The sequence below is a fragment of the Chelonia mydas genome, chromosome 7 (assembly GCF_015237465.2).
Source record: "Chelonia mydas isolate rCheMyd1 chromosome 7, rCheMyd1.pri.v2, whole genome shotgun sequence".
In the NCBI taxonomy this organism is placed as follows: Eukaryota; Metazoa; Chordata; order Testudines; family Cheloniidae; genus Chelonia; species Chelonia mydas.
In genome coordinates this window covers 71,613,785-71,637,240 of record NC_057853.1, presented here as the reverse complement: position 1 = coordinate 71,637,240, position 23,456 = coordinate 71,613,785, and the positions used below count along the sequence as shown (strand labels likewise).

The following is a 23,456-nucleotide window of genomic DNA, read 5'->3' as shown; positions in this document are numbered from 1 at the left end:
CTGCTGATTTAAACCAGAGTAGTGTGATTATGACCCGTCTCTTTTGTTGTCTTTAGCAGACAGATAGCGGTTTGTGTATAAAGAAAGTCGGGAAGACAGACAAGATACTCTGTTGATCCAAATACATATTTTTCACTTTTGCAGTGCTGCACAGTATAACCAGTGATGAGCTGCCAAAATCTTAGCAACGGGTTCCCTCCTCACCCCATGAGGGGGTTGTTGCTCACCCCCACCCTCCGGGACTCCTGCCCCATCCAACCCCCCCACATTCCTTGATGCCCCCCCTCCCCAGGACCCCTGCCCCATCCACCCCCCTCCCATGTCCCCTGACTGCCCCCAGAACTGGGCAGGAGGGTCTTGTGGGCCACTGTAGTGGGTGCCCACCCCACCCCTAAGAGCCAGAGGCACCTGCCATGGGGCGAGGTGGGGAGTCCCGGAGGTGCTTACCTGGGGCAGCTCCCAGGAAGCATCCAGCAGGTCCCTCTGGCTCCTAGGGGTCGGGGAGCGTAGCTAGGGGGGGATCAGTGGGAGCGGCCGCTCCCCCACTGATCACATCAAAAGTGGTGCCTTAGGCACCAACTCCCTGGGTGCTCCAGGGCTGGAGCACCCAAGGGGAAAATTTGGTGGGTGCAGAGCACCCACCTGCAGCTCCCCTCCCCGCGCCTGGCCCCAGCTCACCTCACCTCGGCTCTGCCTCCGCCCCTGAACACATCGCCCCGCTCTGCTTCTCTGCCTCCTCCCCCGGCTTCCCACCAATCAACTGTTCAGCGGGAAGCCGGGGAGGGCTGAGAAGCAGGCGGCAGCTTCCTGCTCAGGCCGAAGGTGGTGGAGGTGAGCTGGGGCGCACAGCGGTTAGCCTGTGGGCCCTCCCTAGGTTACCTGCTGCAGCGTGGGTGGCCCTCTTCGGGGCCCCCCCCCTTCCCAGCTCACCTCCGCCTCCCTGGGCCTGAGTGGGAAGCTGCGGCCTCCTTCTCAGTCTGCCCCAGCTTCCCGCACGAACAGCTGATTCTCAGGAAGCCTGGGGGGGCGGAGAAGCAGAGCAGGGCAACGAGTTCAGGGGAGGCGGAGCAGAGGTGAGCTGGGGCCGGGGGTGGGACGGGGAGCTGCTGGTGGGTACTCTGCACCCACCAAATTTTCCCCTTCAGTGCTCCAGCCCTGGAGCACCCATGGAGTCAGCGCCTAAGGCACCACTTTTGGCCTGTTAAATTTAGAAGCTCTTTTAGAATCGGTTGTCCCTCGCGGACCAACTGGTTCTAAAAGGGCTTCTAAATTTAACAACCGGTTCTAGCGAACCGGTGCGAACCGGCTCCAGCTCACCACTGAGTATAACTGCTTTTCAGCAGTGAGAAGGTTCATGATGGTGTGTGACAACCAGTAAAGCAAATATATAAACAGTCTTTCTAAAAACACTGAAATTTAATCCAATATGAAGAGTCTAAAATGCATGTATGTTATTCAAAAATGTTATACAACTAGTTTAAATATGGTGTAATCAAGGACCCTGGGTGCTGTTTCAGAATCCTTAGCTCTGTTAATAGCACTTAATAATTCTGTTTTCATCTAATTTATGTTTCTATCAACCTCTGAATTCTAAATTATCCTACGAGGGAAATGCAATTTTTTCCTGAAAATTGTTCTTATTTCAGACTGAACTCAAAATAATTTAAAAGAAAATAACTTCTTAGATTTGTCCTGTAAAAAAATTGAATTCCAGATTGAGCTAGATTTTTTTAATAAATCTCTTTTGCCATTTTTAGGGAAAATGTAATATAACAACATTTTCTAGTTTAAGAAATGTTGTTTCTAGCGATGACTCAAAACCAGCTGTAAATTGCCAATAGTCAGTTGACAAGCTCTTGGTCTTTAATATAATGTACATGTAGTTCACCCTGATACTGTGAAAAAAACTCCTAAAGCATATTCTCCATGGGCCTGATCCTGCAGTCCTCATTCATGCAATTTCAAGTCTTGACTCAGCAAGGACTGCAAGGTACAGCCTAATATATGCTGTAATTACCGTATATACTCATTCATAAGCCAAATCTTTTTGGTAAAAAAGTGACACATCAAAGAGCAGGGGTCGGCTTATAATCGTAAAATTTGATGATTTTAAACTCTATGAAATCATTGAATTGAATATCTAATACATTGTCGTTTTGTTTACCTGGAGCGTCTGCGGGCATGGAGCCCCTCAGTTCCCTGTGGCTGCGGTTCGCCATTCCCAGCCAATGGGAGCTGCGGGAAGTGGCGCGCACTTATAATTTTGAAAGTGTAATTTTGAAAGTGATTGTAATTTGAAAGTGGATACATATTTGTTCAGTTATTGTTCAGTCAGGGTAAGCTGCTGGCGGGTTGGGACGTTTTGTTTACTTGGGGCGTCAGTAGGCACAGAGCCCCGCAGCTCCCAGTGGCCGCGGTTTGCTGTTTCCAGCCAGTGAGCTTATTCAAAGTGCTAACATTTTTATGTATCTCTTTGTGCTCCTTTTTATTGATCATTTCTTTTCTTCTCTCTTTATTCAATTCTTTTCTTCACTAATTTCTGATACTAACATTACTCTGTTGTGCACATCCCAATGCTCCATAATGATGGATCCCACACAATGCCATTTGTTGGGTTTTGACCACATGACTCACAGTGAATCTCCATTGGCGTAAGTAGATACATATTTCCAACTAGTAAAACACAATGAAAGTACAGTGTATGTGTGTTCTTTTAAAAAGGTTCACTTCTTTCATATATCTGGATTTTAGAGGCATTTTATTGTATATGCAAAGTCATACAATACAAATCATATAACTTTTAAACTGCCATTTAGACGGTCTCATAGTTATAAAGTTTCACTGTTGAGCATGTGAAGTCCTGGAAATTTCATAGAAGACACTTAAATGAGATCTGTCAAATGCAGTTCAGAACAAAGAATTTGCCATATTGGATCAGACCACTGGTCCAGCATGCTCCTCCTATATGAGGCCAGTCCCTGATGCTTCTCAGAAAGGAGAGACTGCCCCTTCCAGAAAATCCCAGATAAAATGAGGGAATTCCACTAAGTGCAGAGGGAGATGGGAATTCAATGTATTTTCTAATGGGAGGGGAAAAGGGTGTAGTTCATTTAAATATTCCTTAGTGTTAGAGAATTCTGACATGGTCAGTCTGAATAATGATAAAGGGTCCAAATGATGAACACTAGAATAAAAGTAAATATAACTGTTTAACTGGAAACAAAAGGAAATAAACATCTAGATAAAAACCAGGAGTCAGCCCTTCTGTTGTTTTACATAAGACATAGCACCAGTGAAGTCAGTGGAGCTATGCCAGTTGACATCAAAAGAAGCTTTGTTCCAATTTTTTTTCATTTTATATATGAAATTTTAAATTTTAGAAATTAAATAGTTACTGACATTTATTTTTATGTATCAGGCAGTTTAGTGAACTGTTACTTTTTGGAAATATGCCCATGAAATAATCTTCCTCTGTAACCTCAAGTAGAAAGCTAATCTGGAAGCTACACAATATGAACTAGCACTGAAGCCTTTCCTTCATCTTTGGAGAGTGATTTCTGAGGGCTTGTCTACACAGCACGGCAAAGTGCTCTATGGGGGTATGATTTATAAAGCATTCTAACATGCTGTGCTCTAACTGCCCTGTAGAGACCTTTCTGGCATGCTCTAAAGGTACTTAGTTGTGTTAACATGGTCCTCTTTCAATCCTATGTTAACACGAACTAGGTACCTTTTAAGTTACATCGACACTACAAGCTAGACATGATTATTCCCCTACTTTTGTGCACATACGTGCACTAGCTCACATCCATTAGTGTAGCCAGGGTAGTAGGGGCGGCAGCAGCAGCCGAGGCACAGTTTAGCTATAAGACTATAACAGGGTTTAAAAGAGAACTGGATAAATTCATGGAGGTGAAGTCCATTAATGGCTATTAGCCAGGACGGGTAAGGAATGGTGTCCCTAGCCTCTGTTTGTCAGAGGGTGGAGATGGATGGCAGGAGTGAGAACACTAGATCATTACCTGTTAGGTTCACTCCCTCATTGGCCACTGTCGGAAGACAGGATACTGGACTGGATGGACCTTTGGTCTGACCCAGTGTGGCCATTCTTATGTCGAGTACCAATCTACCTGAAACCAGTGGGTACATACCCTGTGTGGCTAAGCTGTGCCTTCACTGCCATTACCTGCGCTACCACAGCTGCACTACTGTTTATACTTGTGCTAGCTTTATGATACAGAGTGCGAGTATGTGGACACAATGTATTGCATTGAGTTGTAGACATAGCATATTGTAGATGTAGCCTTAGGGTATGTCTGCGCTGCAGTTAGACACCTGTGGCTGGCCCGTACCAGCTGACTCGGGCTAAGGGTCTGTTTAATTGTGGTGTAGATGTTCAGCTGCAGCCTGAGCTCTGGGACCCTCACACCTTGATGGTCCTAGATCTCTGGCTCCAACCTGAGCCCAAACGTCTACACCGCAATTAAACAGTCCTGCAAGCCCAAGTCAGCTGGCAGAGGCCCGCTGTGGGTTTTTAATTGTGGTGTAGACATACTGTTAGAGCACTCCAGCAAAGTCTACTCGGGGCAGTTAGGTGCTTTACAAATTACACCCCTGTAGACTGCTTTGCCATGCTGTGTAGACAAGCCTTCAGTCTAATATTAATCTGGATCAGAGTAGTGCTTCTATCCTGTGCGTTCTCAGACTCGACTCTTTAAATATGCTTTGCTCAGTGCTACAGCCTGTTGGCGCACCTTTCTTTTTATGACCTTCCGAACTTCTTACTTAGTGAATGATAGATTCTCCCCAGTAGATTATATGCTATGCTTTTAAATTTAGGCGTTAAAGCAAACCTTCTACTCTTCTCTCTGATCAGCATCTCAAAAGTAAAGGCCTGGCCAGTGATTGGATTATATTCATTTGATCATATCATTGGCTTGATCCTTCAGGGTGCTGCTTGTGCCTTCTGTGATATGTAGGCTATTCTGAACTCCAGCTTACTATAGTGGAGTTGAGGCTATTCATCACCTTGGTTGTTCAAGCCTGAACTAAGCATTTTGCTGCTAAATATGAAAATAACTATATAAGTAGTAGTCTTACTGGTAGCCAAATTCTCCTTTAGTCCTCCTTTAGATTCAGTTCTCTGCAGAGAATTTGGCCCCATATATGTAAAAGAGTAAGAAGATGCAGACTTCAGATCTCAAGAGTGTAGGTTCAGCTTGAGAAATAATACAATAGGCAATTTCTGCTATCTGAAGTCCTTGAAGCACTGTGCACACGTGTGTAGCAATGAATAATAATAAAAATATAAACTCAGTGCCTGGGGCCAATTTCTGATATAATCATTTCTGTCAATGGTGTTAAAGCTGGGGTAAGTAAGGTCATCAGGCCCATGTTGTTTGAAGTAAGAAAATCATTCAAACATACCAAATCAATTTATTTATACTGGAATTATTCAAACCCGCATGCCAGGACATCAAGGTAGCAGAGTGAGAATGCCCTGTCTGTGTGTCCTTTTTTATCATTCCTGTCATTGTATTATAACTCATAACATACCAAGAACCAAGAGTTGGTGCCCATAAGATCATGTACTCATGTGTTTCATGTACATTTCAGTCAAACCTCTTTTACGAGTCATTAAGGATTTTTGGCCAAATTTGCTGCAGATATAAGCAGACATAATTTCAGGGACTTCAGCAGAGTTGCACCCAGCTAAGACCGGCACTTGAAATTAACCCTTTGAGTGTGTAAACTGAATTAAGCAACAATAACAGACTCTAGATTTTCTTTATAACAAACAAAAATGGATGGCTATTTTACAATTCCTTATAAGTGTTTGATAATTTCTGTAATTGCTTTTGTTATTACTTGGAATCAAAATGCCATCCATTCAGTATTTATATGGATCGAATACACTCCTTCATAGAAATTCAACTGTATTTTTACATCAAGGGTCAAATCCTGAAGCCCTTACTTAGCTTTTACTCAACCTTTTGTTACCTGAGTAAGAACTGAGTTAAAATTAAGTAGACTTCAGTATATGGCCCACTTGTTGAGCCATAGTTTATAATAAATAGAAAGTCACAGACTCTTTACACCTTATTCAAAGAGGTTTGATTGTCTATAGAGCTTATATTGGTGCAAATTAATTTTGCTGTGAATGCATGACCCACTTAATGATGGGAACAAAGGTATAATTTTCTATTCAATCATAGCAAAATGCCCTAAATTATTTGGGCAGATTTTTTTGTGTGCACACACACGCTAGGAAAACAAACTTTAAAATGAAGAAAGGGCATAGTAGTAACTGATACGTCTCCCCCCCAACCCCCCATTATCAAGTTTTCTGAAAGAGTCAGGTGCCCCATCTAAGCTTTTGGAAAGACCATAACCAGCCACAGTGTTGCTCTGGATTATACACTGCCATTCCTACTGGTTCATATATCCCAATACTTATTTGTGGTATAATTATGATTCAAACAAAGATAAAGGCCTGTTGCATTAAAGTCATAATTGGAAATGTTCCAATATGTTTTGCTCAACTAGATAACCTAGTTTGGCTTAGAGTGAGGCACTTCATTCAGTGAGGGAAGGTTAATTTACCCGAATCCATTTCCTGTCTTTATTGTCTGCCATAAAGATATTAATATACCCTGATACATATTTCTATTCTGAAATCTCAGACTCAATCTCTACAGCTGCACAGCCACATGTGAGCTATTGGGCATTTTTATATTTATAGTTTTAATCAAATTTTTTTCTGTAAGTCCATCATAATACAAGAACAAAGCAGTGTAAGTAGAGGATTTAACAAAATGAACTTGACTATCTGTCCATGACCCAAATGCTAGTACTGTCACAGTAACACATAGCTGATCGTTGAAGTCAGCAGTACCATCCATCCACTGGGTTTTACTATCCAGTGTCCATCATTCTGCAGCAGTGAAATTTGCCATCAAACACAGCAGTGTTTTAATCTCCTGCAGGATCAAAGTGTAAGTCTGGGGATATAAAGTTAATCAGTTGTTAGCCAGTAATAGGCAGCCAGTCATCCATTACAGTAAAAAAGCAAAAGATGCTGCTTACTCAATAGAAAAATGAACATATGAAGTGTAGTTGGAAACATGAAAATTTTACCACCAAATTGGAAACCTTTACTAAATCATTTGCTGTGAGGGACAAAATGTTATTTATATTTTTTATTTTCATGCTTCTCATGGAGAGTAGTTTGCTGGGTGAGACATGAAAATTGAATGACTGTAATGTAGGCTTCATTTCTTTCCTTTCTATTCACATTACAATTTAATATAAAATATAAAATTTCTTCATTAGCCCTCAGACTAAGGATGTTTCTGATACAAGGCTTAATTCACTAGTGCCTCAGTGGAAGGGGAAATTTATACCTCCCTGAATTAGCAAGTCCTGCTGTTGCACATGGAAGATTCAGTTAAGGGAGGCTGATGCTGTCCCTCCCCATCTTCCCTCAGGGTCTCTAGGGGGATGGGATGAGGGAGGGATGCAGCTTTAGTTTACAGCTGGAGCCACACAGGAACTTTGCTGGTGAAGACTTCAGAGGGATGTTCAGAATCAGTGCTACCTTTGCAAGACACGCTAGTCCCCCAATGTTCCCACACCTGTCAGCACTTAGATACCATGGTGATGGGTACTATAGAAAGACATAAGGTAGACACCAAAAGTGAGGCGTTAGCTTCTTTCTGTTCCTGCACTCTTCCAACGTCTTCCAGACATTCCATCTCACTTCTGTGCACTGTGGCAGGGTTTACCCTGGTAGAAGCCATTTTATGGGCATAATCTAATTTATGGTCCAACAGTGAAAAATTAGTCCATTATGTTAAGAATGTTCCCCTTTTGTGTAAGAAGTGCAAAAGAATGGGAAATGTAAGCTTAGTGTACTGCTTCCTAGCATTCTGTCGGATTCTCAGGAAAGCTGGAAAGTAGCATATTCTGGGGAGGGTGGGAGAAAGGAACAGCTGCAAATACCCCCTTTAGAGATGAGTCCATAAGGGATGATATACACTATAGTGCTCTTTCAAACTGGCTTATGTAGAGAATAGGGATACATGGCATATTTAAATACAGTGTTTCCAAGCCCCTTGTCAGGGTGGTTGAGCACTGGAATAAATTGCCTCGGGAGGTTGTGGAATCTCCATCACTGGAGATTTTTAAGAGCAGGTTAGACAAACACCTATCAGGGATGGTCAAGATAATACTTAGTCCTGCCACGAGTGCAGGGGACTGGACTAGATGACCTCTCAAGGTCCCTTCAAGTCCTACAATTCTGTGATTCTATTCTGACATGAAACACACACATCCCCATGCTTTTTCCTGTGGCAAATTATATTATTGTCTGCACAGTGTCGTGTCAGTTACTTTGGCTTTTCCCTGACTCCTCTCACATTGTCAAACCACACCCCCATTTTTGCTTTTTGTGGGTCTTCTCTAGAGAATTGTATCTTGCCAAGTAGGAAGTTTGGGCAACTGCCTGGGCTTTAGAGGAAGGTTTTATAGCAGGTGGCTGCTCTGATTCCTTGCCCTTTATGGCAGGGAGCTCGTTGGACAATATGGCCCTTAATTTTTAAAATAGCTATTTCTCAATTTTCATGACATCGAGCATGCCACTTCCAAAGCTCTGTAAGGCATGGATCATACAGTTACAATGTAAATCACTCACTTCAGAAATAATCTTGTATTTAGAGGAGTCCTAGACCCAAGGTATGACATGACTGCACACATCACCATCAATGTATGTATCTGCAGCTCTATTAATATTTAACTGCACACTATGCAAAAGTTATTTTGATGGGAAAAAACTATTAAATGACCATGTCTACTTCCAGCTTGTGTCATAAATCAAATTAGAGGTTAACTCAATTGGTGTTGTAGGATGTCTCATGAACTTTTGTAGTTTGGGCTCTAGGTATGCAAAACTGAATGGTTCTTCCTATACAGTCTGTGCAAGGTCATCAGAGGGATCATAAACATTAGGTATAGCTTAATAATGAAGGTTTGAAATATGAAATAACTAGAGAAGTGTCTGAGCTTTGAGTTCGAATCCAGATTTTCTCATGTTCTGAAGTGTTTGGATTCAACGTTTTGGTACCAGCCTAACTCTGGAAAGAATTAAAAAAACTGTATTAAATTAACTTTTTAATATCAAAATGTATTTTCTCCTTTTCGGTGTAACCTTAAAATAGTCCAGTTCCACAACTGCAATAATATACTCTAGGGTCAGTTAATTAGCTCCACAACATGAGGCATTCACTATGCACAATTAGAGGGGTAACAATACTCAATTGGTCCAGTAATCTTGACTTGCTGACCATCCTTTATTGCTTTATATTGATATATTACTGCCATAATTTTGTGGCTGTGTTGGCTTGGGGGTCATGGACAGACCAGTAAACATATTGGTTTGAATAATAATAATATGCAATGTTAAAGACAAAGTGAACTGAAATGTTCTCGATTCACATGTTTTTGATCTACTGTAATTTGTTTATTTCTTAGGCAAATGGTTTTTTTCAAAAACAATGTTTTTGGTTTTTGTTGTTGGTTGTTTTGGGGTAGAAACTGCAACATGAGGTAGGGTAGGGGGGCAAACCCAGTATGTGCTGTTTTATAATGCGCCCTTTTCTGCATTGCAGTAGCCTTCCTGTTAAAGATCCTCACATAGACAGTGCCTCTCCAGTGTATCAGGCTGTGCTTAAAACTCAGAACAAGTCTGAGGATGAGCTTGATGACTGGACTCGCCGTTCTGCCAATCTGCAGTCCAAGTCTTTCCGCATCCTCGCCCAGATGACAGGAACGGAGTACAGTAAGTCAAACAATGAAGCCCCAAATTTGTTTTAAGATTAATTTTATTTTTCTTTCCTCTTTTATACACTAGCTGTTGAGTCTCAAAGATGACTCCCTTCCTTCAGTAAAGCTCCCCAATGTGGGTTAAACTCACAAAGCTCTAAATCTAGTTCAAAGGGGATTAGCAAACCTAAATGCTAACTATCACATTGTTTCCTATAAAGGAAATATTTGATCAGCCATGAGTACTATTCTTATTTTATTGTGTGAGTGCTAATAATAGTCATTAACTAAACAAGATCCTAGAATGTCTTGGGCTAGTGTAGGTTCCCCGCCCCCCAACAATCTAATGCAGGGGTTCTCACATTTCATTGCACCATGACCCCCTTCTGACATCAAAAATTACTACATGACCCCAGGAGGGGGACCAAAGCCTCAGCCACACACCCCTCGCCGAGTGCAGCTGCCCCAGGTGGGGGGCGGGGAGGGCAAAGTCCAAGCCCCCTGGCAGGGGGGTCCAAAGTCAAAGTCCAAGGGCTTCAGCTCCAGGCAGGGGGCCTGTAGTCTCTGCCCTGCAACCCCGGGCTGAAGCCCTCGGGCTTCCACTTCGGCCGCAGGCGGTGGGGCGTGGGCTTCAGCCCTGGATCTCAGCAAGTATAACGCCAGCCCCAGCAATCCCATTAAAATGGGGTCCTAACCCACAGTCTGAGAACTGCTGATCTAATGTAATTGGTATAATCAAGTAGGAATTCTCACTTCTCAGGGGGCTAGGTTTACAAAACTGCTAATTCATTTGAAAGGCAATGATCATCTTAGCATCTGTTGTAATATACTTTTACACAGTGGGCACACTGAAATCAGAAAATGGAACCTCATTTGCACCATACCTTTGATTTTCTAGCAGCCATGTTACCTGGACACTAGACCCTGACCCAAGTCCACAGATGACACAGGAGGTTGAGGTTCTGTGTTTATTGCCCATGCAATTCTTTTTTCTGACCATCGGACACCAACTTCACATCTTATTCCTAATTTAGATAGCAGGGAGTTTGGGGGATTTCATGACTACTCTCATTCCATCATTGGGAGACAGGCACTATTTACCCAGTGTTTCCCCCGCATGAGCTCTACATGTGAAGCTGCCACTTTTCCAGGCTCTTCCCAAGGAGCAGAAAGCCCACTCTGGGTCCTTGTGCACAACCAAGACAAACTATGAATCAGCTGCTGGTAGGTGGCTGAGAAAGTAGTACAACTGCAACCTCTTACCACTGCCCCACTTTCTAACCCTATAAATTCCACTGAAGCCAGAGTTGCTCCTGCTCACTTTATATCTCTGTGTGACCTAATGGTGGAAAGCTGCCATGCTTATCCCCTTAGATGTTATTTTCTTTTATGCTTTTCTGGTAAATTGGGGTTGGATTGTGGGCCTCATCTAGTAGGTTTTTTTAACGGAATCATTTTCTCTTCTGCAGTGCAAGACCCGGATGAAGAAGCCCTGAGGAGATCAAGGTAGGCAACTAGCAGCAGGCATTATGGCCTTCTTCTTACTGATAACCCACTACCTAATGCTCTAAAATGGCATTAATATGAAAATACAAAACTAGATTTTTTTTCTTAAATATTCTAACACATTTACTCAACAATCACTAAAATGAAAATGCTGTTGGCTTAGAAATCTGCAAGAAGTGCTCGATTGAAAGGGTAACAATGTGACAGTTAGGTGTAATACAGTACAAAATCCTGGAACGAGTACTCAGTCTTGCAAGCTCTTTGCACATGGAATTCCCATTGACTTCAGTGGGAGTGCTGTTTGTGCTGGGCTCATAGGATCAGGCCCTATGTGACTGCATTCAATTCTGTAACTAGATGAAAATATATGATATTGTGGTAGTGTTGAAATTTAATGTGCAATTTATTTGGATGATCCTGTGATTGGCACTTGATTCAGCTGACATGATATAGTAATGTAGTTGTTTCCAATTACAGACATGGAATAATCATCACCTGAATATATTTTATGTGAAACAGAAAAAAATTATATTTTTTTTAGATAATACACAGTATGAGGATACAGGACTGCTTTTGCTACTGGAGAAAAGTACATATCCATTTTCAAATGTTCTGCCAGTAAGGATTTTACACATTCCTAGACTCATAAAGGCCTAAACTGTAAGGCTATTACGAACAGTTATGATCATCTGGTCTGACTTCTGCATAACACAAGCCATAGATTTTACCCAGAGATTTCTGCATCTAGTTCAGCAGCTTGTGAATGAACTAGAGCGTATGGGGTTCTAGCCTGATGTATTCTATTTACATATTCCACATCCGTATCTTGGCAAAAATGTTTTAAACAGATTGTTTGGTTTGTGACCTGTCTGGTATTTTGCCCACCCAGTGTTTAACTTGTGTTGTTACGAAATGGTTTATATGCAAGGTTTTGGACTTTCGATTCTTCTGCACCTAATGTAGGGTTACAGATGATGAGTCGATGAGCAAAAAAGGAACGTTTTTACTTACAATATGAAAATACAAATCCAAGGGATATATTTTCAACTGGATGTATTTCCTATCCAGGTTCCACAACAGTTCATTGAAAGTTGCATAGCTAGATACCTCCATATCAGTTTGAGACTGTGCCACCCTTGCACTAAATTCTGTCTTCAAACGTGCAAACACAATTCCTGTTGATTTCATTGTAAGTCTCGATTCAGCAAGTATGTACTGAAGTTCTGTTAACTTCAGTGGAACTTAAAACAAATCCTGCAGTATCCAAACAAACACTATGTACAGGAAGGACCTTCATTAGAACTAAATTCTGTCTGCTGATTCAGGGGCCTGGCTCCCATACATCTGTTTATGGGCAGAATTTAGCCCTTCATGAGCTTTAGCTGTGGTCCATAAATAGAAGATGCATATTGAAAGGTCTGGGTGTTGAAAAAAACACTTGGAATTGGATAGATTTTAAAAGAATAATTGGTTAATAACACATAAGTGTTTGTACTGTAAATTGCACTTATTATTTGATGTAATTTAAAGTACATGATATTATCCTTTGTGTATTTTATGTTGTCAGCATTGTGCACTTCTGATGTATCATTTTCCATTATCTTTTTTTAATAAGGAAATGTTAATGACACTGAATATGAGTCACTGGTGAATGTTATACAAAGACTTTTAAAGGTGCGCTTGTCCTTCTAACCAATGCTGAAGGGAATGTAATTTGGACAGTTACGCACACATTCTTCCTATCCCCACCCCCACCCCCATCCTTCTCTCTGCTTTTATATGCAGAGAACAACCTGTGTCCAAAGATCTAGTTTTGGAAGGCATGGAAGGATGAAGTGACATATCTATAGCATGCTGCCCTCTTCTTCTGCCCTCTTACCCAATACAGCAGAAACCCCTCCACAGAGTCCTAGTTTCAAAAGGTCAGAAGGTATAAACGGGTGTGCATTATGCTACGCTCCACCCCCAGGCTCCCAGCAGCATAAATTACTGTAGACAGAGCCTGCAAAATTATACATTGTTACTCTTTCATGGTTTGAAATCCACAGTGGGGGTTTCTGGGGCAGCCAAAGGAGGGGATCTCCTGGAAGTACAAATCCTGCAGGAGTCCTTGCTGTTCTTTAGAGATCCATTGGTTTGAGCTCTATATCAGACTGTCAGATGCCATCCCTTATGGAAAAGTTTCATGTACACACAAGTTAAACTGTCAGAATTCTCATGTAACGGAGAATTTTGGTCCAAAGTCATGCCTGCCAAGAGTGCTCTCTTCTCTCTTGTGCTTTTCCTCTGTTCTCTGTGTATCAACTTTGTTCAGTGTGAACAATAATAAGGATTGACTCAAACTTAGTGGCAGCTCCATGTCTACTTTTTTCTTTTAGACATTTTCAAAGAAGGAAAACACAAGTAACTTTCCTATATGGGGGACCTCTTTTTAATGCAAGTGTTCATCCCTAGACTTGGTGCCTATTGTCATACATACTGGCATGTACTTTGAACAGAGCCCATAATGTGCAGGAATTTTCTGATGGGAAAATGCCTGTTTCACTTCATATTAATAAGTGTGTTTTATGGCTCTTTTGTTCAAGTTATACTGGCAGCCACACAGGCACATGTGGTAGTGGATGAAAGGCACTTTTTGAGGTACTTTTGATGTAAGATTACCATTTGTTATGAAACCTTTCCTTTACATTGGGATTGTAATGAATGTTTTGTTGAAAATTTGATAAGTAATTTGTCTATCGCCAGTAAAACAGACATCTCTTGAACTAATACCCTTCCGTAAATGGAGATGGAGGGATATATCTTCAAAACATTGAGGGATTTCTTAAACTTCATGATTCCTATTAAATCCAGTTGAACTTACATAGCTACCACCCTGCACATTGCTTTGAAAAAATACCTCTCAAAGTTGCAGCATCACAGCTAGGGGTATTCTGAATCATTTTATTTTTATAAGCATAAAGTGGCATTTGAGAAATCATACATCAACAGTCCCTTAGAAGTGTTATTTGTATCATATTATGCTGTTAGAAACTGAAAAATTAAAAAAGTTAAAGTACTTGTCACCATTTACAGTACTCTGTTGTTGTTGTTTTTTTTTTTGTTTGTTTTTTGTGCTTTGTAAAGCTTGGAAAGTGAAACTACCCGGTCTGTTTATTTTCTGTTTCTCTAATCAGTTTCACTCTCTGGCTCTCCTGCATTAATACAGCGGTTTTGTGTTTGGATATCAGCCATTCAGGAGAAATGAACTTGTCTGCTTTGAAACAAACACATGCACAAATCAAGTGAACATTTTAATTTCCATTAGGGTTTGTAAAGTTCTCTTCTCTGCTCCTCCACCCCCCTTTGTTTATATTTTTAACTTAAAAAACCTGGGGCCTAAACCAGAGGCAGTATCCAGAAAAGGTCCAATCCTGAAAGAAGTAGAACACCACCTGTGAGGTGCTGAGTGCCCTTCTGTCCTATTGAAGTTGATGGGAGTTGAGAATGCTTAGATATTGGAAGGAGGTGATCAGCACCGTACAGATTCTGCCTCTGTGTTGTTCTGTTTTTAACTCAAATGACTGGAGATACTTATTTAAATACCAACATTTGCAGGATTTCAGGTTCTCGTTGCCTAATCTCTAACAAAAGCAAAAAAGCTATGAGGAAACATCGCTCTAATTTGCAGCTTTTGGTCCTTATGAGAAAAGATATAGGCTGACCTAGATATTACAGGATAGGAAATGTTTGCAATGATTTTGTCTTGTACTATGTTGACTTTCACTTCCTGCTCAGCTGGAGAAAAAGCTGAGAGTCTGCTGGCAGGAAAACAGTAGAATTATGCTGAGAATTTCTAGCAAAAGCAGCCCTGTCAAACAAAACCAAAACCAAGGAATACAATTTTTTGTTACATTACAGCTCAAAATTACAAATCTAAAAAGCTTTCCAAAATTTCTCTGGAAAAGGATCACCCAGCCTAGTTTGCCTTTATTTTGGGAGGTAACATAAATCCAAATAAATTGCCATTGCCCTAGTTATAAAGCAGGGGAGTGGTGGCTACATTCCCTAACCCCTTTCTTTCTTCCTTCTTCTCTCTCTCTGTCTTTTTCTTTCTCTCTCTCTTTCTCCATGCCACAGGGAAAGGTTTGAAACGGAACGTAACAGCCCACGCTTTGCCAAATTGCGCAACTGGCATCACGGCCTATCGGCGCAAATCCTTAATGTTAAAAGTTAAAAACCCATGTGTAACAAATAAATGTGGAAGATATAAAATTACACTAAAGAATTAACTGCTTTACTGAGTTAGAACCTAGGGGTATCATATATATACACAGTACAGACATAAGATAGGGGGTTTTCTCTGAGTGCCTGCCTTTATTGTTTTCTGTTGCTAGCCCAATATTTCGCCACTATCACACACACCCCCCCCCAAAAAAAACCCCAACTAAAAAAATCAGACCTACAAATGATCTTCATTGTAAAGGGGATTTTTTTTTTGCCTTCTGATAAATTATAACTTTAAAGTATTGATGGGGGAAAGATGTAGCTATTATACTTTATTTAAATACAGAGAGAAACAAGACAGAAATGATTGTCAGATTTTCTTGGGGGTTGAGGGGAGATATACTTTTCCAGGAAGTGTTACTGCTGTAAGAAAGTCAAACTGGAGCTAGATAGTTGGGAAGAAAAACATACTAAGCCGAGCCGAAAGGTTCTAAATACATAGTCCTTTTAATTTATTTCAATATTTAAAAAATGTTTCAGATAAGACCCTAGATGTGATAAGTTTATTTTTCTTGGATGTGCTATATTGTTAAGAGTCGCTGCTGGCAACATTGCTTATAGTTTTCCCTTTGAAACCAGAATTTGTCTTGGGGAGAAAGATAGAGGTAGAATGTGGCAGCTGTTAGACTGTGAAGAAAAGGGGACTATATGACACTTTGTTAGAGATGGTTTAGAAGTAAAAAGAATATATGAGACAATTCATGTACTGAGTTTTTAAAAGCATGTTGTAAGTTTCAGGCAAAGTGCTGCTCATTCTGTATTGCTCTTGTTTTGATCCCTCACTTTTTCTGTATATAGCAGCATGCTTTATCTGAAATAAAAGGATTTTAAAAACTAAAGTAATGCTGTGCCTGTTTTACACAAGTACTTTACTCTGGAAAATAAAATAAACCTTGGAAGTATATGAGAAGGAGAGGAAATTTTCTTTCCACAATAGAGAACATTGTCAATAAGATTTTCTCAATTAAACATAATTCTTACAGGTCTCAAAATGATCTGAATTAGAAGGCTCGGTGTAGCCTATAAAAGGACAAGAATAGAACTGAACACATAAATTCTGAGTGACAAAAGAAAACAGGATATTTTTGTGGATTTTGGAGAGGGAATTAGAATAACTGCACAAATTCCTTTGGTAGTCTGCATTCTCTGAGGTGTTGCTAATATTGACTTAGTGCATACCTGCTGTGTTGACATGTGGGTCATTGCTGGGGGTTAGAATGAGGTAGCTTTGTTTCAACAAGTATATTGCAAACATTGCAACAATAATTTTATTTTAAAATATATAATCTGAAATCAGGCAGGTCTAACAGAGAGGTCCATAAATAAATACCCTTATTCTCTGCTAATAGGATATCAAGAAAGCTCCCATTGCTCTTTCATATATAGTTAATGCTCTCTTGGTCATATAAAAAGAATGTAGTCTAAATTAAAGTGTGTTCATGGTTTCCGTGGAGATAACTGGTGTTACTGTAACAATTCACGCCATGAGTCATCAACAGGGATTGAAGTAAGGACCATCAGCACTAAAGCACAGGTCTCTACCACTTGAACTAAAGATTTTCTCTGTTGGGGCATTATCCAAAACCTACTGGAGTTTGTCCACTGACATCTGTGAGCTTTGGAGCAGGCCTTTTAGCTGGTAGCAATAGTTGTGGATCAAACACTAAGTCAGTGAGTTACATTAAAATTCTTCTTGTACTTTTTGCTAGTTCCCAGCCTTCTAGTTCTAATATCTGACTCTTCATGACAGGGCTGAATTCACTAAAACGTCTATCTGTCTTCTGTGCCGTAGAAGCACATGTAATGCTGCCTCAGTTGGAGAGGTTTGCATGGGCTTCCACAACATGGAATACTGTTTCAGAAATCGAGCTGTATTAAAATTCCTTAGGAAGAGTGTTTAGAGAGTGTGGGCAGTGGTTGCTTTTGAAAATGCCATAACTATTTTTTTAAATAATCACCATGGCAATCCAATTACAAATTAAGCCATATTATAAATATTTATTAATAATTTTAACTTATGGAAATGCCAAGGGCCAGATTCTGATCTCATTCACATCTGTGTAAATCCAGAGTAACTCCACTAAAGTTAATGCAATTATTCTGGATTTTCCCAGGGTGTCACTGAGAGCAGAATCTGGTTCAAATAAGTGAAAGTCTATTTCACGTAGAAGATTTATAGAGAGTTTAAAATATCAATATATAATTTAGTGTATTCATTTTTTAAAAAATGATAAATATTTCAAAGCTAAAGTATTTTGTGTCTAGTTTAAGATTGAAGTAAATCACTTCTGAATTATTAAAACCAGAGTGTAAATGTTAATAGGAATTGTATGTACTTACTATCAAAACACTGTAATGTATTTAGTTTTATTAGTACTGGCGGGTGCCACTAATAATGACAGAAATAATCCCCAGAATTTAAGTGCTTTCTATCTAAACATAATTCTCAGTCTTTGTAGGTTTTTGAATAATCAGAAAAATGAGATGTACAATGTATCATAACAGTAACTGAAAGAAGGGATTGGTCTCCCCTAGTTCTTCCTAAATGCACATCCGAACTGCTTAATTACCATAGCCAGATTCAGGGGAGGCAACACATGCAACCAGCTAGTGAGTCGGGGAGAGGAGGGGGCACTAGAAATAGTTGTCCTCCTCTTCCCTGGAAAACATGCAGAAAACATAAACTAAATAATCTCTAAATTTATCAGCATTTAATTCTTTAATTGTTTGTATAGGGCTCATGTAAAATTTTGTAGAAAAACGTAACTCTTCTAAGGTTTGAAATGCAATCCGAGAAATCAGAGACAATAAAGACCTATTACTGAAGATAATCCATCCGCCATTACTAATGCAAAATTATTTCATATAGCACATATTCTAATGTTTTGTTCAGTCCCATTTTAACAGACTCAAATGATGGATCATATTCATGAAACCATTTGAAAACCAAATACAATTATTTCTGTTTTTTTTTCTTTTACCAATTCATTGTAAAAGGAAAATTCCTTAAAAAAAAATCTGCACTTCAATTAATGTTTAGATTGTGTCACAAACCATCAAAAGCCAGAAAAGTCAAGCTAAAGCAGTTTTATGTCATTAACAGATCTTCCACTTTTTCCTTGTGATTTGGAATTAGGTTTTCACTGTGAAGTGGAGAAGTTAGGCCAGGAGTTGTCTTCTTACTCAGTCCCACTGCTCAAGAAAGTAATGGACAGAGAACTGATGAGAATTTGCAGGGGGCATCAGAAAGTGACTAGCCTTGTGATTAAGGCCAGCTCTAGCCTGGATGGGCTCCATCACTAATTTATACAGATTTTCTTAGTTCATAGTACCTTGCTACTGCTTTGCCAGAGCTGTCCTCTAATCTTTTTCAACCATAATACCATATTCAGGAGCCTTTTGTTTTGTCCTAAAATAGCAAGTTAAGGAGAGAGAGTATGGAGACGTATGAACATTAGAGTTCATTTTTCAGCACCCTGTGAGAAGGTCTAACTTTTGGGAGTGACATTTGTGGTTGGCAGGTGTATCTGTCTGTCTTTAGGGTATAATCTGAAACATGATTGTTTTGTTCAGTGGAGGAATGTTGGTGACAGTGCAGCAGGCTAGCTTCAAAGGGTTGTTTTGTAAAGAGCCCGCAACCCAAATAAGAAGACAAAATGTAGCATGTGGGCAACGATACCATCCCAGCAATCTTGCCCAAAAAAGCCCAATGTTTATAACATTTAATGAAGATACAGCCAAGGTGGTGCTACTAGGAAATCAAAACCAAAGGCCTTCCAGGTAAATCTGCTTGTCTGGTTATGACACAGGGAAATGCTCATTTTCTGCTGTGTTCTAAGCCTGTTTGATCCCAACTAATCTGTTTCCTAAATACCCTTGTTTTGCCCTTCAGTACTCTTCAAATGCTCTCTCTCTCTCTTACCCTCTTCCAGTGACTAGACTTGCAGCAGGAATACTGACTGCATGCAGTGCATGCTGGTACGTGGCAAGCGTGTGTTTGTGAGAAACCAGGCTTAAGAACCTGACCTCTCATGCTTCCTGTATGAATGGATGGCGAGAGAGGAGATGCTCTGGGGCTACTTTCTTTACTTGCCCCTTCTCATACCCTGCCTATGTGGGAAGGATTTTAAGCTTTTGCTATACAGTGATTCAGTGAAGAGGTCACTTTCTCTAAAACATGGTTTCTCATGCATTGTGTGTGAGACAAGTGGAGATTGTATTTGTTCAGTAAGAAGGGATGGATATGTAGGGACCATTTTAGCACTGCTGGAAATTCAAATACTTCTGTATTAGAACTGCTTCTGAATTCTTCATGCAAAGATAGCAGACGTGAGACATTATAGCGTACTCAAACTTGGGTTCCTACAAGAGAGTGATTAGATTTTGAAGCTTCTTTAATACAGTCTCTTCTGCCAGACTCATTGACTGGGACCTGTCAGTGTGGTTTCAGCAACTACCTGGGTGTCTTGCACACAATTTTGCTTGTAAATGTGACAAGCTAGAATTTGATGTGTTAACAACCATTACTAACTCTATGAATGTATTGAATATCTGGCTGTGGTGCCCTCATTGGTCAGGCACTCAGGACCTCCCCTTCTCAATGTTCTATCACGATCTCCAGCCCCATATTTGAAAATGAATATACCCAAACCCCACTCTCAGTTGTAAGAACCTGTGTCCCGTTTAAGCTGGTAAGAGCCTTCTGACACACCCAAATCAAGACAAACACCTTGATCCTCTTTCCTCATTTGCTAAAATCTCCAGTTGTTAGCACCCTCTGACCCTGCCCAATTGCCAAATCTTCCCATCCATGAATATGCTATGTAGACTACTGAAATCCTTAGGTGGACCCATGTCTTATTTCACAGGGGGTCTCACAAAAAGAAAGCCAAGTGTGTAACTAACTCCATCATGCAGGGCACCTAAGTGGAATTGGGAAATAATGAGAATTTCATCAGTTTTATCTTGTGCCATCCCCTCCTCCTCCCCCTTGACACACATAAGAGTTTCAATGACCTAAGGATAGTGAATAACCTTGATTGTTTCTGGTTAATGTGGAAACCTGGTTGATGTCAGAGAAGGCAACTTGACGAAAGCTGGTGGCAAAGTGGCGCCACAAACTGTTAGTCTGGTAGTTTTGTGGGAACAATGAATTTATGGCCACTTGTTTCCATGCCACCCCTTCTGGAGAGGTGGCCTGATCCAGGACGGTGATGATGATTATTTGTAATCTGTCTAATTAATATTCATTTAAAATGAGGAATCCATACAAGGTTAACAAAAAGAGTGAACCCATCCTCAAATCAGTCTGTAGAGGGGAGCACATGTAAGCCAACAAACCTCGTCATAGCTCTAGGTCCACCATTAGCATCTGTGGATTGAACTGCATTGGGAAAGAAAAGACTGTTCTTCACCTGTCTTTGTCTTCTACATTCTCCTGTTTATCACTGACCCTTCCTGCATGAACTGTAGTTTTAGTTTAATTTTCATTTGTCTCTTAAGTGCAAGTTGCATGTATGTGTCCTTCCACTGATGTTGATCTCACTGTAGCAATACTGCATTTCTCTATGGATTGTTTGAATCCTTGTGTTGCCCTCAGTATGGTAAGGGAGAATTAGTTCTTGAATGTACTAAGTGTTACATCAAGCATGTCTAATCCAGAGGTTTTCAAACTGTGCTCTGTGAAGGTTCAGTGGTTCACAGAACATTGGTTAGTAGTGCATGGCTGATCATATAGTACTGGCTCCTCTTCATTACTCCCAGCTGCTGAATTGCATTAAAGACAGCTAAAAATTTACTAAATATTTTCCAGGTAATTGCTGTAGTTGCTACAGGAATATCATGCAATTATAAATGGAAGGGAGGAAAAGTAAGAGAATTCACAAGACAATCTCTATATTAACTGTGATCTGTGTTATGAAAGAATTTGAAAACCCCTGTTCTAATCCATACCATTCAGTTTTTGGCTTAGAAATTGGGGGAATTGAAAATTATCTGAGGCAGAGCATGAAATTTAGGGCAATAGTGAGCAGAGAGGGTAGAAAGTACTTTAGAACTTTTTTATTCATGCCCATTTATTTTTAAAGAATTATCACTCATCACTAAGACTTATTGGAACTGATTCTTTTCCCTCTTACACTGGTGTAAATGAGGAGTCAATGGGGTCATGGTGGTGAGAGGGGAATTAGGTCCAATTATGCGGTCTCTAGATTTGAACATTGGCTCTCATTTATCTGCAGCTGTCACAGATGTAAAACTAAGGCCCTGATCCTGCAATTGGATCAACAGTAGCAGATCTCTGTGGCTTACCCAAGGCTGGAAGTAACCATGCAAGCAGATCCAATTGTAGGATTGGGACCTTATATTTCTTCTATATCAGATGGGTGGATAAAGAGAAGAGCTATCTGAAGTGAATTTATTTGCTTCTCTGAAATGCATTCTGGGCATATTTCAAACTCCTCCTCTTATTCATAATTTTGTAAGCATAACTGCTTACTAAAGTAACCTGATAAAATATACTGAATTAGTGCTCAAAACCTGCCTGATAGCAAATGCATTCAAATATAAGTTAGGACACATATACTTGCATGCAGAATATGTATACATAAATCTTGGAAAGGAATTTAAGGCTGTATCTTACACTTATTATGCAATCACATACAACAATTCTAGACCTGTTACATGGCTGTTTCCTAACACTACAGCATATTTATGAATGGCATCAAAAACACACACAACAGTTGCTTTTATTTATTTCAGTACTGACTGTTGAGCAAATACAGAATTGATTGCTATGTTCTTCACCTAATGTATAGTAATTTTTTCCTCTTCTGTGTTGGCTCAGTCTGTGCTAACCAGGATGCCTTCTAAGAGAGCAATATTTCCCTAAGGTAGACTTGCAAGCAGACTTACTGGCAGGATATACTGCAGTCAGTTTTAGAGTAGGTTGCTCCACTTTCTTAACTGCAGTGGCTGAGAAAGAGACACTGGCTTTCCTCCTCTCCCCCTTTTTCTGATCACTAAAGTCATAAACTAAACCAGCATGTTAATCACTGTAACTTTCAGCGTTGTGTCCTCTTCTGTTAACTGTTTTTTCCTTCATGTTTTGTGCTGTCTTTGTTGTCAAGTTAATGAATAATTACAGTTACAATAATACAACTTCAAGAAATATAGGGATAAACATTCACACTTCTTTGTGGTTTTGTGCTCATGGTGTCATGGAACAATCCCTACTCAAACATAGGAACAACCACATTAGATCAGAATACAGGTCCAGTCTAGTCCAGTATCCTGTCCCTGATCTTGCCCAGTACCAGATACTTTGGAGGAAAGTACAAGAAACCCTGTGGTAGGCAATGATGAAATAACTTGCCCACAGGGAAAGTTTCTTTCTAACCTCCATTAAATATTCACAGACAATTCTCTTTGTATTGTTACTTCTGACAAGGAAATCTAACTTGAAGACAAATATATTTATGATAAAAAAAATAAGAAAACAGTAAAGGATAAATAAACTATATAAAGGAAAAACATCGGAAATTTATTAAGGACCAGATTTTCAGCAAACATCTAGCATATTTTGTTTTTCCATTTATTGACATGGGATTTATGTATGTAATGCCCATAACCATCCCAGGTATAAATGGGAAGATAGAACCTTTAATTGCTAGAAATGTAGAACCTGGTAATCTATAAATTGTACTTTTCAGTTGTTTTATCTTCAAACCAGGCACCTCAGCCTGTGCTCTGGCAGGTAGAACAGAAGACTATTTAATGGTCATAGAGCAGAATACTGATAAAGGGCTAGCTATAGCCCTCTCATCTTCTTGCCCCTTTCTCATACTCTGTGTTTAGGGTCCAATCTC

General features: G+C 40.1%; 1 protein-coding gene across 3 annotated transcripts in view; it reads left to right on the top strand.

Annotated features, from left to right (window-relative positions):
* The window catches only part of LDB3 (LIM domain binding 3), a 200,562-nt gene that overhangs the window by 117,701 nt on the left and 59,405 nt on the right, over positions 1 to 23,456 (top strand). For 2 of the 3 annotated variants that reach the window (XM_043552186.1, XM_037905209.2), the window contains exons 9-11: positions 2,637 to 2,651; positions 9,666 to 9,835; positions 11,289 to 11,325. In XM_043552186.1, the coding sequence (XP_043408121.1) occupies positions 2,637 to 2,651; positions 9,666 to 9,835; positions 11,289 to 11,325 (222 nt within the window). The remainder of the gene's footprint in view (positions 1 to 2,636; positions 2,652 to 9,665; positions 9,836 to 11,288; positions 11,326 to 23,456) is intronic. The other variant, XM_043552187.1, reaches the window with a different exon arrangement.